Source organism: Andrographis paniculata, unplaced genomic scaffold (assembly GCF_009805555.1).
Source record: "Andrographis paniculata isolate CXL003 unplaced genomic scaffold, ASM980555v1 Contig80END, whole genome shotgun sequence".
Taxonomy (NCBI): domain Eukaryota; kingdom Viridiplantae; phylum Streptophyta; class Magnoliopsida; order Lamiales; family Acanthaceae; genus Andrographis; species Andrographis paniculata.
The window spans coordinates 3,746,091-3,762,830 of record NW_026137618.1 but is presented as its reverse complement, the minus strand read 5'-3'; the positions used below and the strand labels follow the sequence as shown (position 1 = coordinate 3,762,830).

Genomic DNA, 16,740 nt, shown 5'->3' with positions numbered 1-16,740 from the left:
TTGGTATTCAGTGATGGTTATTCTAAATTTTTTGGATCTATTTTGAAAAATTCTTATCAAAAGTTGTTGGTGTGTTTCGAAAATTCAAGCAATGGATTGAAATAAAAGGTGGTTGCAAATTTTGAAGTTTGAGATCCCTTAATGGCAAGGAGTACTCGCTCCATACACTCCACGATGAAATAGAGTCAGTGAGAGGAAGAATCATACCATAATGGAGATGGCTAGATGCTTGATGTTTGAGAAAAGTTTGCCAAAAGAATGCTGGGCAAAAGAAGCACACATTGTCATATTTTTCCTCAATAGGTTAACTAAAGGGACAAGCTTGATAAAAAATTCGGAGAAGGGATCTTCATCGGTTACAGCACAATCTCAAAAACAATAGTTTTCCAATCATATGCTAAGAAAATTCTAGTAAGCATAGATGTGCATTTTATAGAGGATGTAATAGCCAGAAATAGCATACCTATTGTTTATTTGTTTTATGCAGAAGACAAATATCAAATTTGACATAATTTGTAGAAAAAGTGAAATAATTGAGATGTGCTAACATATAAAATTAATGAAAGGCCTAAAAGCCAAATATAAAAGAAACAACAAGAGGGGTGCGCCGCACATTCAGATCCAAGGAGGAGAAAACCTTGCAGAACACACCAAGAGAGAAATCATGCAAAGACAAGAAGAAGAAGATTTTGAGTTCTTCCCATCAATCCAATCTATTTAAGATGATGTTTATCTTTATATTCTTTGTTCTTCCTCTTCGTATGATTAGCGAGTAGTTACTTTTCTATTTTAAGAGTGAAAGAAAAAACTTAGTATGGATTTGTGAGATTAGATTTTGTTTTGATGTTATGATATTTCTTGGTTCTAAGTATTTGTATGATTTCTGATTTTAATGTTTAATAATATATCATTTGGTTTGGTATTGTGGCCCGTTATTTCAATTAGATTAAAGATTAATTGCTAAACTAAATTAGGCATCTGTAATTGTGTTTTAATTGGTTCAAGTAGTAATTAGGGGTAGGCACCACTAGGAAATCACGAAATAAATCGTAAACAATTCCGCATAAGTAATTTTTAAGTTGAAACAGGCTTCTCTAGTTCGCAAGGCGGTTAGACTAGCAAATTCTTTGTGGTGTACTCGAGAAATTAAGCAAGAGTTGGTTATTAGGCACGTGTCGGTAATTATAACTAATTTATTTAGAAACCAATTAAATTAAATATTTATGGATGATCAAATCCACTATCCAAATTGTCAATTTCATTCATAGACGGAAAGCTTATTTTTATTGAGTTTATCCTTTAGCCGTAGATTTTTAGTTTGTTATTTTATTTTTATTTCCAACTTCCAAAACCCTCCTTTTATAATATCTATATATTAAACAATCGAAAATAAAATATTTTTTAATTCCCTGAGGAGATGACTCTACTTCATCTATGCTACATTTATCTTTACCGTACAAGTAGATTATTTTATTTATTATTTTATTTTATTTTACCGGATCAAGACCCAACATTGCAACTCGAAGAAGATAATTGATGACCCTGTTGTTCTTGAACCTACATATTTTTGGGAAGCTAAAAAGAATCCAAAATGGACTTCTGCAATGTAAGATGAAATTGACGCGTGTTAATAAAAATAACATATGGATATTGGTGAAAAGGCCAGATGACAATAAAGTTATTGGAATCAATAAATGAGTACAAAGTTAAGCTTGTTGTGAAAGGGTATGCTCAGATTTTTGGAGTTGATATTTTCAACATTTTTTCTCTTGTTGCAAGGCTAGAAACAATCAAAGTATTGCTTGCAATAGTTGCAGAAAATGGCTAGAAGGTTTACAAACTCGATGTTAAATCAGCCTTCCGGTAGCAAATTCTTAATTTTGTCTCTTTTCTCTTTCTTAAAATATACCAACAAAGTGGAAGGGAAAGGAGAATGAGTTGTCCAAGATGGATGTTAGGAATAATAGATTGCCTTAATCAAGATCCAAAATTCAGCCAAGCATCACCTAGTGTCTCTGCTTTGCTGCCTTCAACTATCATGGTCATGGTCAGTGGGCAATAGTGACGCAACCATGGGAAGATTGACATAGCAGTTGACACAGAGGCTTAACATGGCATGTTGGTTTGAATATGATCGTATTGAATGACTCTTCAGAAAGGTGACTAATACAACACAATCGTGTTCAAGCCAACACAGTCGTATTTAGTCCGTATCAACTATTATGAATTTTAATTTAAATGAAATCAAAATTAAAAAAAAATAAATAAGTAATTCAATTAGATCAAAATTTATAACTATGATATACAATGCGATTAAAAATCATTTTTGCTCTTTGAAAAATGTAGTCACGTCCAAAATATAAATTTATTTTGTTACTTCCTTAAATGTAATCACTCTTTTCCAACAGCCCTTTGAACTTTTCAAATTCCAAGTGTTTGAAGTTACGAATAATTTGCTTAAAATAATTTGTTCCAGTAATGCCCTCTTGGTTTCAACTTTTGTGAATTTAGTCATTCTTGAAGTGACATTAGACTAACAATAAAAAATTTCACGTCACACCAAGCCAACAATATACTTTTAATGGGAAAATGAAGATTCGAATGACAAAACACGCTTGAAGTGTATTGGTTTGTTTTTTCACTTAAATATTTATTGTATTATAATTATTTTATGAACAAATAATACTAAATGGCAAGTAGGGTGAATAATAATATTATGACTGCATCTGCATGCCAATCTTGACAAGAATGTAGTTTATAAACAAAGCAGGTTGGTGATGACTAAATATTATTATTATTATTATTATTATTATTATTATGATAACATCCATTTGCCATGACATTCATTGATCAATATCATCACCTCAAAAGCCAGATCTGAACAACTCCATAGATTTTTGCTGCACAAATAATATCTAGAGAATTTAGACATGGCTGTAGCTGCTTATGCATCTTTGGTTTCTCTTACTCATGTTCTCAAAAATCTCCATGGTCGAGCCCGTTTAAATCTCCCTCGTGCCGACATCAAACAAGTCGAAGCGCTCCAGGAAAATGTAAATCTTTTGCTTGAATTTGTCGAGCTTCATTCAGAAAGGAAGAGCCCAGAGCTTCAAGGTCTGTGGAGGCAAATGGCTGAGGCGGCCGCTGAAGCAGAAAGTGCCATCAACTTCCATGTAAGCAATCTACTCTATGCAAGATCTCAGGGAGAAACAAGTGACGATGCAGGCTTCTCAGATTTCTGTGAAGAAATGGAGGCACTTAGCCAAAATTTTCATTCCATTAAAAAAGAGTTGCCGATTCAAGAAGAAGGGGAGGATGCTCAAACTCAAAAGCAACCAAATGCTTTTGTTCTTGCAGCTGGTTCATCAGCAGCATCTTCATATGTCAGCAATGTTGTGGTGGGACTGGACGATCATGTGGATAGGATCAGGGACAAGCTCATCAGAGGTGGTTCTAATTTCCAAATCCTCCCAATCGTTGGCATGGGGGGCATCGGTAAAACAACTGTGGCTAAAAGTGTCTTTGATGATTCATTTATTGTTGACCACTTTGATTTACGCATTTGGCTTTCCATATCCCAAGAATATAGTAGTGAGCAAATCCTTAAAGTGGGCCTTCAAGAAAAGGCAGGAGAAAATGAAATTTGTGAAAGTTTAGATGAGTTGGGAACTAGATTCTATAGGAGATTATACAGTAGGAGGTATTTGATTGTAATGGATGATATGTGGACATCTGGAGCTTGGGATGAATTATGGAGGTATTTCCCCGACAATATGAATGGAAGTCGTATGCTGTGCACGACTAGACTCTCACACATGGCTGCTTCTTTAGGATCGTATGAGCCATATATGTTATCTTTTTTAAGCGAGAATGAAAGTTGGACTTTATTTTGTGAAAATGCTTTTTCACAAAGAGGTTGCCCATATGAACACTTAGAAAGAATTGCAAAGGGTATTGCAAAAAGTTGTAGAGGGCTTCCTTTAGAAATTGTTGTTATAGGTCGTTTGCTTGCTAATTCTGACATGACCGTAAAATATTGGGAAAATATTGAAAAGAATATTAGTGCACTCGCTAATCTAGTAGATGATGAGCACTGCATGAAAGTGTTAAATTTAAGTTATAAGAGTTTGCCAATTCATCTCAAACCGTGCTTTTTATTTATGCGAATTTTTCGTGAAGATGAATGGATTGACATCTCACACCTAATTGACTTATGGATTGCTGAGGGATTCATTAAACAAGTAGATCATACAAGTTTGGAGAATATTGCAAAGGAGCAAGTAAAAAGTCTTATAGATAGAAATCTAATATTTGGTAGAGGTATAAATGGATGCGGTATTCATGATCTTTTACGTGACCTTACGTTAAGAGAATCTGACAATGAGTTCTTTTTCCGATTTCCAAGATTACAAACTCTTGGAGGATGGTTTGATAAGGAAATTCAATGCAACCATTGTGATAAACAAGTTAAGGATAAAGAAGGAATAGATGTTCGGAAACCATTTTATGTCTTTGGATCGTCATCACAAGTTAATTGTCTTGTTTGTGATACTTGTAAGATGATGTATTCACATATCAAAAGACCTAGTTTGGTGAGCATTGCCAACTACGGTGATGGTACAGAGAAAGATGATTTTCTATCAATAGAACTTCGCCATGTTAATTTACATGTGGTGAAATTGTTGGCTCCTTCAACATTACAATTACTTTGGAATCTTCAAAGTTTAAGAATCTTTTCGACCTCTTCACTAGTGGTTTTACCGGTAGAGATATGGGAGATGACACAGCTTAGAGATATTATATCTATTTTCGATGTTGTTTTACCTAATCCTAGGAGAGATTGTGTTGTCCTAAATGGCCTTCACACCATACAAGGAGTATATAATTTCATGTGCACAAAGGATATCATTGATAGAATACCGAATCTGAACAATTTGGTTCTAAGTTATGGATATGAATCTGAGAAGAGCAAGCAAGATTGGAATCTGAAGAAGCAAAATGTTCATTATAAAGATGGATCCGAGGTGGGCGAAAAACAAATGAACTATTCTCTATATAATCTTAAGCAACTACAGAAACTTGAATCCTTGTCGATAAGCAATTGCTGGGAGAATATAAGCTTCCCTAATTCACTCAAACATTTAACTTTGGCATCTTGCCGAATGAAATGGGAAGATATGCCAATTGTTGGTTCATTGCTTAGTCTTGAATCCCTTGTAATAATTGATTGTGTGCAAGGATCAGTGTGGGAGCCTGTTGATGGGGAATTTCGTCGCGTAAAAGTACTGATCATTCAATACAATAACTTAGTGTGTTGGAGAGCTGATGCAATGCACTTCCCAGTTCTTGAGCAGCTTGAGCTTAGGAACTTACCTTTATTACAGGAGATCCCTTCGGGCATTGGCGATATTCCAACATTGCAATCAATTATTCTAGAGAGATGCAGTGACTCTGTAATTCATTCAGCTAAAGAAATATGGGATGAGCAACAAGAGGTTTCAAATGAGATTAGAATTGATGTTATCGGTACAGTCTCATATCAAATCGATGCTTTCATAGCAAGGATTACAAGTGCTGCTTGTGAATCTTTGGCTTATTTCAAATGTCTCTATGATAACCTCAAGCTGGTCGCACAACGTGGCCGCCACTCTCTATGCACAAAACAAATGAAAGTCGTGCAGGAAGACATCCAATTCTTGCAAAACTTTTACAAAGTTTTTCACCCAAGTAAGAGCCTAGAAATGGAAAGTCTGTCGAACGAAATAGCCTTGGCTGCACATAAAGCAAAGGTCGTTATCCGCAGGCTGCGCTTGGAAGCTTTGCTGCCTATACTTGGAAAGAACACCCGCGACGACGTGCAAAGACTGTTGGAAAAGATAGTTTTCATAAAAAAGGCATTAGCTATGTCCGAAGCTGAAGAGGAAAAAGAAGAGCAAGGTGGATATGATACACCCTGTGATATCGAAAAATTGAGGATTTTCAAGAGCATTTCTGTTACTGATGATGATTTAAGAGAATATCAAATTGGTTCTATTACGGCGACAATGACAGAGAGTGCTAGTTTAATCTGGTGTGATACAGCATGCGTTCTAGAGGTCCTACGGAAGGCTTTTGATCTCGGCCGTCATCATCTGAATAATACGCAAAGGGAAAATGTTGAGGAATCCATCTGTCTTTTACAGGAAGTTGTTGAAGTTCATTCGGAAAGAAAAATCCAAGAAATTAGATCTCATTACCATGAGGAGACAGGTCCTTTTCTTGCAGTAGCAGAGTATATGAATTCTAAGCATCTGTGGCGACGATCACTGGAAGATGCAGCTTATGAGGACCTCCTATTGTTCTCGAGGGATCTCGAACAAGTGATAGAAACGTTAGAACAAATAAAATGAAGGGAATTACAGTATGAAGAGGACTCACAAGGTATTTCTGAACAACACTTGTTTTATCTGCACCCCAAATAACTTTTAGTATTTTGAATGATTCCTATTTGATTTCTGACCATATCATTATATTATTTTGTATGTCTATTTTCAGATAATCAAGGCCAGAAAGAAATAAAATTTTGGAGAAAGTAGGCACCCTTTTTTTATCTGAGGAAATAATTGTCGATTGGGCTGATGATGGTGGCCAAGAATGTCATGTTATTTATGTTCGTATTCACTTGTTTTCATGCTCCTACGCTAGCTTCAATGGAGACAATAGTTGTTATTATCTTTTAAATATTTTGTGTGAGAAAATAATACTCTTTCGTCTTTAAAAAAAATATATGTTATGTGTAGTTCCTTTTCTAGCGTGGTCAAATAAAATCTATGGCTAGCCTTGGACATATAAAACCATTTTTCATCTATATGAACTATGTTTTTCATATTTTGAAATTGTGCATTTTCAATGCACCAAAAATGATCTAATGCTTGTAAGGATAAACATAATCTTGCAAGTTTATTGGTCTCGATAAGTTCTGACTTAATTACACTTGTATGAGCTCGAATTTGGTTTTCTTTAACCCATATATGCACCATTAACTTTGAGCATTGCATTCTCTTTGCTAGAGTTCTGATTGAGGATCACTGCAGCACAATCTACCTCTCATTGCCACCAAATCCGGTATGATCCTGTCATTTTTGCCAATATTTTTTTTCTATATGAAAAAATATTCTTCCCTTTAACTTTCTTCTCTTCGGCTGATTTTCAATGCCTTGAAACAGATTTATAACTGCAATTAAATTTCCCTGCAGCTTCGAAAAAGACTCCACGTTGTGGCTGACTCGAGGCATCGCATGTGGCATAAATAAATGCCACAAGTTTAATATGATCTTTTTTGTAAGCTAGGATTTAGACATTTTGATTTCTGTAATATGTTTGGGTGAAATTTTAGGAGAGAGTAAAATTATCATCTATTGTATTAAATGGTTATTATAGGCGTTGACTGGGATTGAATGTTTTTAGGTGTAAAACTAATGGGCCGAATTTGTTTGTTATGTGTTAATGTTGACAGTGATATTTTGGTAAAAATGGGAATTGTTTTTTAAGATAATTTTGTTTGGGAGGAAATGATTTTTGGTTGTGTTTTGCTGGGAGAATGATGTGTAATGTTATTTTCAACGTGTAATCAGGGCCGTCCCAGGGCCAATCTAAATTGGGGTCCATTATTTAATTATGTTATATATACATTATTTATATATATAAGTTATTTGAAATTTATTTTATTTAATTATTTATATTTTATTATAAATAAAAAAATACATTATTTATACATATTTAGGGGCCCTAATTTTTGTTTAAAATTGTTAATATTAATACTATTATTGATATTTATCTAAAAATTCTATAAAAAAAATATTTTATTTAATAATTTATATTCTATTATAGGTAAAAAAAATCGGAGTAGATCATTTATATATATAGGGGTCTTTTATTATTGGTTTAATTATTTTTTTGCATTGAAAAGATAATAAATATTAGACAAAATTATGATTTCGAAACTTAGTGTAAATCCTCTGTATACTTTATTTTAAATTGCATGAACCCTTATACTTTAAAAAATGTTTCATGAAATTCATTTTTATATTTTTTTATGATTAGAAGATGACTTTTTATCTATATTTTTTTACAGGGGTTTCATATAGCGTTTGTTAAAATATAAGAGATTGTTACACAATTTGTAAAGTATGTGAAAATTTTATGCTAAGTTTCGAAATTAAATTTATATTAGAAAAAATATTTTTTTTATTTATATTTTATTATAGGTAAAATATATATATATATATGTTTAAGAGCCCCTGGATTTTACTTCGCCCTGGGACCTTCGAAAGTCAGGGACGGCCCTGCGTGTAATAATCCTGTGACTTGTGTTAATTTTGGGGAATTATTTTTAGGTGTATAAGAGCAGCAGCAGTGACCTTAGGAACGATGGTCTTTCCGTCTGACTAGATGTTGTCTTCTTCCGGTCGGGATTAAAATCAGTCTGCAACGGCTTTTATATCCAACCGAAAAAGATCGACTCCCTTGGTGTCAGATTGGTGCAGAAGAGGTGGCTTCGAAGCTACAGACACTCTCCTCACAGCCTGCCGGTCACTGCGTCTCTGCCCTTCCGAAATCAAATTTGAATCACACCTTTACACAGTCGGATAAAGGGAGGAAATAGTACCATTTTAGCTTCTGGCCGTTGTGTATGCTCTAATCGGTGGAAAAATGATGTCATTTTTGCTGTAATAAACTCCCACGTGAAATGTTGTAGGTTTGCAGCTTTCCAGACCAATTCTCTATCTCCTGATAATGTCTTTTTACCATTTTATTTTTATTTTTTAATTTATTCTAACACTATCATTAAACATATCTCTATAGTTACTAATTATACCCTCACCTAAATTCTCGTATTTACAGTGATAGGGACAAAATACCTGCGACAGACGAAGTAAAAAATTTTATACATTTCACAATTTCTTCAATATTCTTGTATAAATTAAGACCATCTTCATTTGAATCCTTATATTTATTTAACTTAGAGATAGAGAAATGAATAAAAACACTTGCATTTCTGATTACTTCGATAGAATCATTTACCTCTTTTAAATCATCCTTAAAAATTATATTATGATATGACATGCCGGATGTCAAATGGAGCGGATCCCGCTTTTAATGGGCCAAGTTTTGGTCTAAAAAATATGCTTCGGGGCGGGCTGTGGATTTTAAGTTTTAAACCTGATCAGATTCAATGCGTGATACGGGTTTTACTAAAAACCTGTCCCACCACGGACCTGGACCCGAACTCCGATATTTTAATAATTATTAGAATTAATATATATTTTTTATATAATTTAAACTATATTACATTTTTATTTAAAAAAATTTAAATATAAACTTAAACTCTAATTCCTAAATCAAATTTGTATCAACATTTATTTCTTCTTGAATTCTCTTCGTAATCAGGACTACTGTCGTTGCCTCATTTGCCGTCAACCGCCATTACTGCAGACCACACTGCCAACATTTGATTGTTCTTATTTTTTTAACTAATATTTTGCCTCATATCCCCCCACCGTCATCATAGTGCTTTAATACTTACCTTTTTAATATTACTTATTACAATTAATTATATTTTATTTAAAAAATAAAAAATAAACGGGTTTGTCTGGTTGGCCCGAGGCAGGGCGAAACCTGGGGCCGGGCTAAAGCCGGGTGGGGCGGGTCCTAGGGTCTAATATTTCATAGCAAGCGGGTCCCCGGGCCTGTAGAACCCATCCCGAACCTGCCTCGTTGACATCCCTAACATGTATATGTTAAAAACAATTTTTTTTTTTTTTTCAAACAATAAAATATCTTCATTTTTCATTATTTTCTTCAAATAATCGATTTCAGTAGCATTTGAAGAAGCATTATCAACAACAATTAAAAATACTTTATTTATTCTCAATTGTCTTCCCAATTTCTTCACATACATGATTAGTGATTTTTTTTAAGTTAATTATTATTTTACGTAACGTCCAATCACTATCCAAAGAATGGATTTTTATGACCATATAGTTTATATTATGTATAGATGTCCAACCCTCTAGCCACGAATCATATTTTTTATTTTGATTTTCTCAGTTAAAAATAATTTAAAACAATATTAAAATTTTTTTTTTCTATCTGGTATTATAAACTTCAGCTGAAGTTCTTTCAACAAAACCTTTAATTATTTTCTCTCAACAATCCGAAAAGATATTTTATCAACAATTACAAACTTTGTAAAACTTCAATTCACACTGCTTTTGAATAAAAGAATATGAAATCAAAGAGCTTATCAATCTCATAGTCTATGTTGTTGATGAAGGTTGATAATTTCATATTCCACCCTCTTTGTATAATGAATTTGACTTGTACTTCTTCTTCAAATAATTTTTAAGTCCACCGGTACTTCTATAAGTCACTGAAATTTTCATTTTACAATACTTGCATACCGTCAATTGTTGAAAAGTTTTTTTTGCCAACTCTTTTGGCACTCTATCGCGATGCTCCCAATATAGATTCTTTTGTTTCGGATGTTGAGGAGGCTTTTGTGTCGCACTCATTTATGGTTAAAAAAATTCAATAAACAAGTTGTGTATCACTGTTTTGCATATCGACTTCTATTTAATAGAAAATTTGTCAATGTTACTTTTAGGCCACAGGGTTAATCATGCAACAATAATTGAAAATAAAATAATATTTTTAGGTTAGAAAACAACTATTGTTCATAATTGTTTGTCATTTTTCTCATCTTGTTTTTCCATCATATGATATGTACTTTAATTGACATTTTTCCAATAAATCACTTAGCTCGTAAAATAGAGAAAATGATCTATCAACCAAAATTATAGAAATTTATTATAGAACCAGTTGGTTCAATAATCAATAGTCATAAAGAGATATACAAAATATCAAGAAGAAAACTAGTAGGTATCTGCACCAAAATTCGTTGTTGCTGTCCAAAGTATACAATTTTATTACGTCAAACTGAATATATATTATCAAAATCATTAGGCTAGCAAGCATATACTTTTCCATTATATTTTTTTATAGGAATTTTGATAGTTCGAGGCCTAATCCAACGAGTCGCTCGATAATAAATAATTAGTTGACCCACTCTTTAGCTCGGCCACCAGATCAGCTCAATCCTCTTTTACCCAAATCCAATCCTATATTCGGTAAACTCAATCCCAAACCTTTAACCCTAAGCCGAATGCATTGGTTAGCTTTTGTGGGCGAGTGCTTTCCGGTGAGATTAGGAGCTTTTCCGATGGCCGATTCCGGAGAGTGTCGAGATTTAGAGTGACACGCCGACCTCCACCTTGAGGCGTGGTTACCTCGGGCCATTCGTACCATGGACTGAGCCTTACATCGAAGTCCTCTTGCTGGTGAAAGAAAATCTCGACAAGATTGGAGGTCGTGCGCTGCCGGAGAAGATGACCGGAGGGAGCCGCTGATGTCCCGCTGTTCGTCGGTGTAAATCTGAAGGAGTCGCTGGTCGGAGCCACAGCTGGATTGCCGCCTGGGTGATGCCGGAGCAAAGTCGCCCATTGCCACCTTCGCTATCACTTTGTTGGAAGAGAACCGCCGCCCAGTCATTGTTCGTCATTGTCGATCGACATAGGGCGAAATTGTTTCTCCCCAATTCTGTGAAGATCGAAGAACAGAAGATAGACACGAGCAGACAGCCTTTTTATTCTAATTGCTTCAATTGCAGAAGCAGATACACGAAACAGTAAATGCTTTATATTAAATTCTTGTTTGTTTGCTTGTGTTTCTCAATTCCACTCTCTCAATTCCACTCTTTAATTATTGGCCTTTTCACTGAGTGTTTAATTTCATTTCGATTTCAGTATTATAATATTTTGGGTTTATTCGATTAATTGCTTCCACTACTAACTGATTCGTATATTTGTATTAGAAGTTTGTTGGATTAATCCAAAGAATTCGAGAATAAATTCACAATAAAAAACGGTAACAAAAATTCGCCATAATTAACAAAAGAAATCTATTTGTCTAAACTTGAAACACAATACACATGGTACGTTGGTGTGACTTGTCTGTCAGACCTAATTTGTTCGGCAAGAGATTTACCCAGTAAAAAAAAGAAAAAGATCAATGCAAATAAATGACTACATGGAGTAAAATATAAAATAAAATAAATAGCAAAAAGAAAAAAAAAAAAAAAAAAAACAAAAGAAGCCATCTCCAACCCTCCGCTTTATTTTTACAGTTGCTACAGTAAAAATACATTTAAAAAATAATGAACAAGCTCGAGATTGAAATGTGGAAAACAAATAATAAGCAACAGAGGGGAAAAAGGTCTCTCCAAATATGTAGTTGACCAAAGAGTATTGGAGAATGGTGATTGCGGAGTTTGGACTAGGACTTGAAAAGAATAGAAAAAGGAGTTTGTTTGTTTCAGGGATTTGTTTGGATTTTTACTATTTATTCTATTTTTTTTTTCTAAAAATATCAAATCAAACATCTATTTTTTATTTTTTATATTATACTAAAAATCAATTTTACATTCAAAATATCACATCAACACCTATTTATATCACATCATACAACTATTCAAATTCAAAAACTTTACTATTCAAATCACAATCCAAAATCTAAACCCCAAACAAACAGTAAATATGGAATAATTATGCGCAAAAATACTGATTGTGGAGTTTGAAAAAATGAACTTGACGATATCGAAGAAATAATGCTCTTAGTCGGAAAAAAAAAAATGAAGAATAAAAAAAGGGAGAAAGAGTGGAATCACTGTAAAGGTACAACTATCAAGATTTAACATCACTTAAAAAAATAAAAAAAAGTGTGTAGTATTTTTTTTTTTTTTTTTTTAACACGTGAATCTTCATCCGCTACCTTTTGAGTACGTTTTGGGTAAATTTTCAATCGAATTTAATAACCTGAAAATTAAACTTAACAAGGCAAATCATACTAGGCGAACTATTTGCGTAGTAATTTAAAAACACAAGGAATGGCTACATAAATTTTAAACTTTGAAAGGGGTTAGATGCTGCATTTTGAAATCATACGTGTGGTATAGATAATTTTGCCCATTTTAGAATATTTATTTTCGTTTATTATTTGAAAGTTTTAAGGTTTTAATTTTATTTCATTTTAATTGTGTATAATTTTTATTCTTTCATTATTTATATTAACAAAAGAAAGTATTGATAATAATAATATAATTTGTGGATGAAGTCGTGACTTAAAAAACAAAAATAAATAAATATATAAATAATGTTACACTTGTTATGACTCATTGTATTTTTATTGGTGTCATTTGTTGTCTTTGCCAAGTTATTTATCTAATGACTCATCTAATTGTAATATTCATATAAGTATGTTAATTTGGTGGAATGAAATATATGATTTGATTGCTCTTTCTCTCTCTCTCGTCTCTTGATTTCTCTCTAGATCATATATATATATATATATATCAATAAATATATTACAATATCTATATTATTATATATTATTATTAGTAGTAGTATTTTCATATTTTGTTATATATTTTATAACATGTTATCAGCACGAGGTTTTTCCGAGGAAATGCTAATGTAGAGATAGCGTATTTTTTATGATTTTTGAGTTACTCAAACAGGTAACGAAATTTGTTCGAAGAAAAAAATATCCCGACGCTCTGCCCGGATATATAAGAAAATATCAAAGTGCCGCCGAAACTCTGCCAAAATTTTGAGGTATTTATTCAATTAACTTTTTCAATATAATTATTACTAACATAAATTTGCAATTTTTCCGCTGACTATTATATATATATTAAAAAAAAAAAAAACGGCACCAAATGATGCCAAAATTTAATGAATGAATTTATTTGAAAATAATACGAGTGATGGTGATATTTTTATTAGCACACAATGATATGTGTTATTTTGTTTTATGTACCTAGAAGGTACATGATAACCATGAAGGTTCATATTTTTAAAATCTCCGTTGATATATATTGAATACACTGAAGGTGTATATTAGAACCCTGAAGGTTCATATCTTAAAACCCCTGATGGTGGTGTATATTGAGATGTATATTAAGCATCCTAAAGGTGCAGTGGGATAATATATATTTGAAATTCCCGATGATATATATTTTGAACACCCTGATGAAAATGAAATATGAATGTTGAGTACGTTATAATGAATAATATGGAAGACAATTCATGTCTCATTGATAGTGCATCAACGCACACAATTCTGAAATTTAAGAAATATTTTACCAACCTGAAGTTGGAAAAATTTGAGGTGAATAATATAAGTGGTTGTGCGAAGTTAATTGAGGGCTCTGGAAGAGCGATAATATTTCTCCCCGAAGGAGTAAAACTTGATATCCAAAATGCACTATATTCTATTAAATCTCAAAGAAATTTGTTGAGTTTTAATAATATTCGCATAAATGGATATCATATTGAGACATCAAGTGAGGTAAATAATGAATTTTTGTTGATTACAAAATTTATTGATGGACATAAATAGATATTAGAAAAATTGTCTTCATTGTCTTCCGAATTATATTGCACAAAAATTAATGTGGTTAAAACATATCTGGTAGACCAGAAGTCTACAGATTTTATGATTTGGCATGACCGGTTTGGGCATTCCGGTAATACTATGATGAGACAAATTATTGAAAATACCAATGGCCATAACTTGAAATATCAAAGGATATTAAATACAAATGAGTTTATATGTGTTGTTTGCTCAAAAGGGAAGTTAATAACTAGACCATCACCAGCAAAAGTGGGAACTGAATCCCCTTCATTTTTAGAACGAATTCAGGGTGATATATGTGGGCATGTAGATCCACAATGCGGACCATTTCAATATTTTATGGTACTTATCGATGCATCTACTAGATGGTCACATGTGTATTTATTATCCACCCGCAATTTGGCATTTGCGAGGTTGCTTGCTCAAATAATTAGATTACAAGCTCAGTTTCCAGATCACCCAATAAAGAAAATTCGTCTTGATAATGCTGGAGAATTTTCATCTAAGACATTTGATGATTATTGCATGTCTATTGGAATTGACATTAAACATCATGTACTTCATGCACATACTCAAAATGGTCTAGCTGAATCACTTATAAAAGGGCTGTAATTAATTGCAAAACCTATGTTGATGAAATCCAAACTTCCTATCTCTGCTTGGGGATATGCAATTATGCATGCAGCAACACTGATCAAATTACGACCGATAAGCTATCATAGTTACTCCCCAGTACAATTAATGTACAATGAAAAGCTCAATATTTCACATTTGAGAACTTTTGGGTGCGCAGTTTATGTGTCAATTGCACTGCCCCAATGTAAAAAAATGGGTCCCAACTGAGATTGGGGATATATATCGGGTACGAATCACCATCTATCATTAAATATCTTGAACCATTAACTGATGATTTGTTTACGGCTCGTTTTACTGATTGTCATTTTGACGAGTCGCATTTCCCGACATTAGGGGGAGAAACTGATCAACTGAAAAATGAAATTACTTGGAAAATACCATTCAATTTTCTTGATCCTCGTACAAGTCAAAGTGAATAGAGGTACAAAGAATTTTACATTTGCAGTGAATAGCAAATCAGTTGCCTGATGCTTTTTGTAACGCCAGCAGGGTCACTAGATCTTATATAGCTGCTAAAACTATACATGCTAAAATTGTTATTCTTAAAGAAAAAATACAAAGTGCTAATGAATCAAATGCACGGCTAAAGCGTGATAGACCTGTAGGTTCCAAAGATAAAATCATTGAAAAAAAAAAGATGAACAAATGAAAGGGTTAAGGATTTGAATTCTCGAGAAACAAGTAGTAACATGGATCAAATTTCTAAAGAAATTGATCCTGATAAACTTGATGAGGATGTTAATCTTAAAAGAATTCCTTCTGAAGAGAATGAAATTATTGAAAATTCAATAAATTATGTTACTACTGGAAAGCATTGAAACCGAAATGATACAATTATGGATAATGCTTTTACATATAGTGTAGCACTTGATCTAATGGAAAATGACGAGGATCTAGAACTTGGATCAGTTGATGAATGTCGGAAAAGAATAGATTGGCCAAAATGGAAACATGCGATCCAGTCTGAATTAAATTCACTGGCAAAAAGAAAATTTTTTGGACCCATTGTTCAAACACCTGAAGGTGTTAAGCCTATCGGCTATAAATAAGTATTTGTTAGAAAGCGAAATGAGAATAATGAAATTGCCAGATATAAAGTAAGACTTATTGCCCAAGGTTTTTCACAAAGACCTGGAGTTGATTTTAATGAAACATATTCTCCGGTAATTGATGGAATAACATTTCGATATCTTGTCAGTTTGGTTGTACATGAAAATTTGGATATGCGTCTAATGGACGTTGTAACTGCATATTTATATGGTTCATTGGATAGTGATATTTACATAAAAGTTCCTGAAGGATTTAGTATGTCTGATGCATATAAATCAAAGTCAAAAGAATGTTATTCTATTAAATTACAAAAGTCTTTATATGGGCTCAAGCAATCTGGTCGCATGTGGTATAATCGTCTCAGTGGATCATTATTGAAAGAGGGATATGCCAATGATTCTACTTGTCCGTGTGTTTTTATAAAGAAATATGGGAGAAATTTTGTAATAATAGTTGTTTATGTGGATGACTTGAATTTAATTGAAACCAAAAAGCTATTGAATATTTGGAAAGAAAATTTGAAATTAAAGATTTTGGGAGAAC

General features: G+C 32.9%; 1 protein-coding gene across 1 annotated transcript; it reads left to right on the top strand.

Annotated features, from left to right (window-relative positions):
• Window positions 1–2,930: 2,930 nt before the first annotated feature.
• On the top strand, window positions 2,931–6,389 carry LOC127240974 (putative late blight resistance protein homolog R1B-14). Its single transcript, XM_051259848.1, has one exon. It carries the CDS (start codon window positions 2,931–2,933, stop codon window positions 6,387–6,389), a length of 3,459 nt encoding a protein of 1,152 aa, XP_051115805.1.
• The last annotated feature ends 10,351 nt before the right edge of the window (window positions 6,390–16,740 follow it).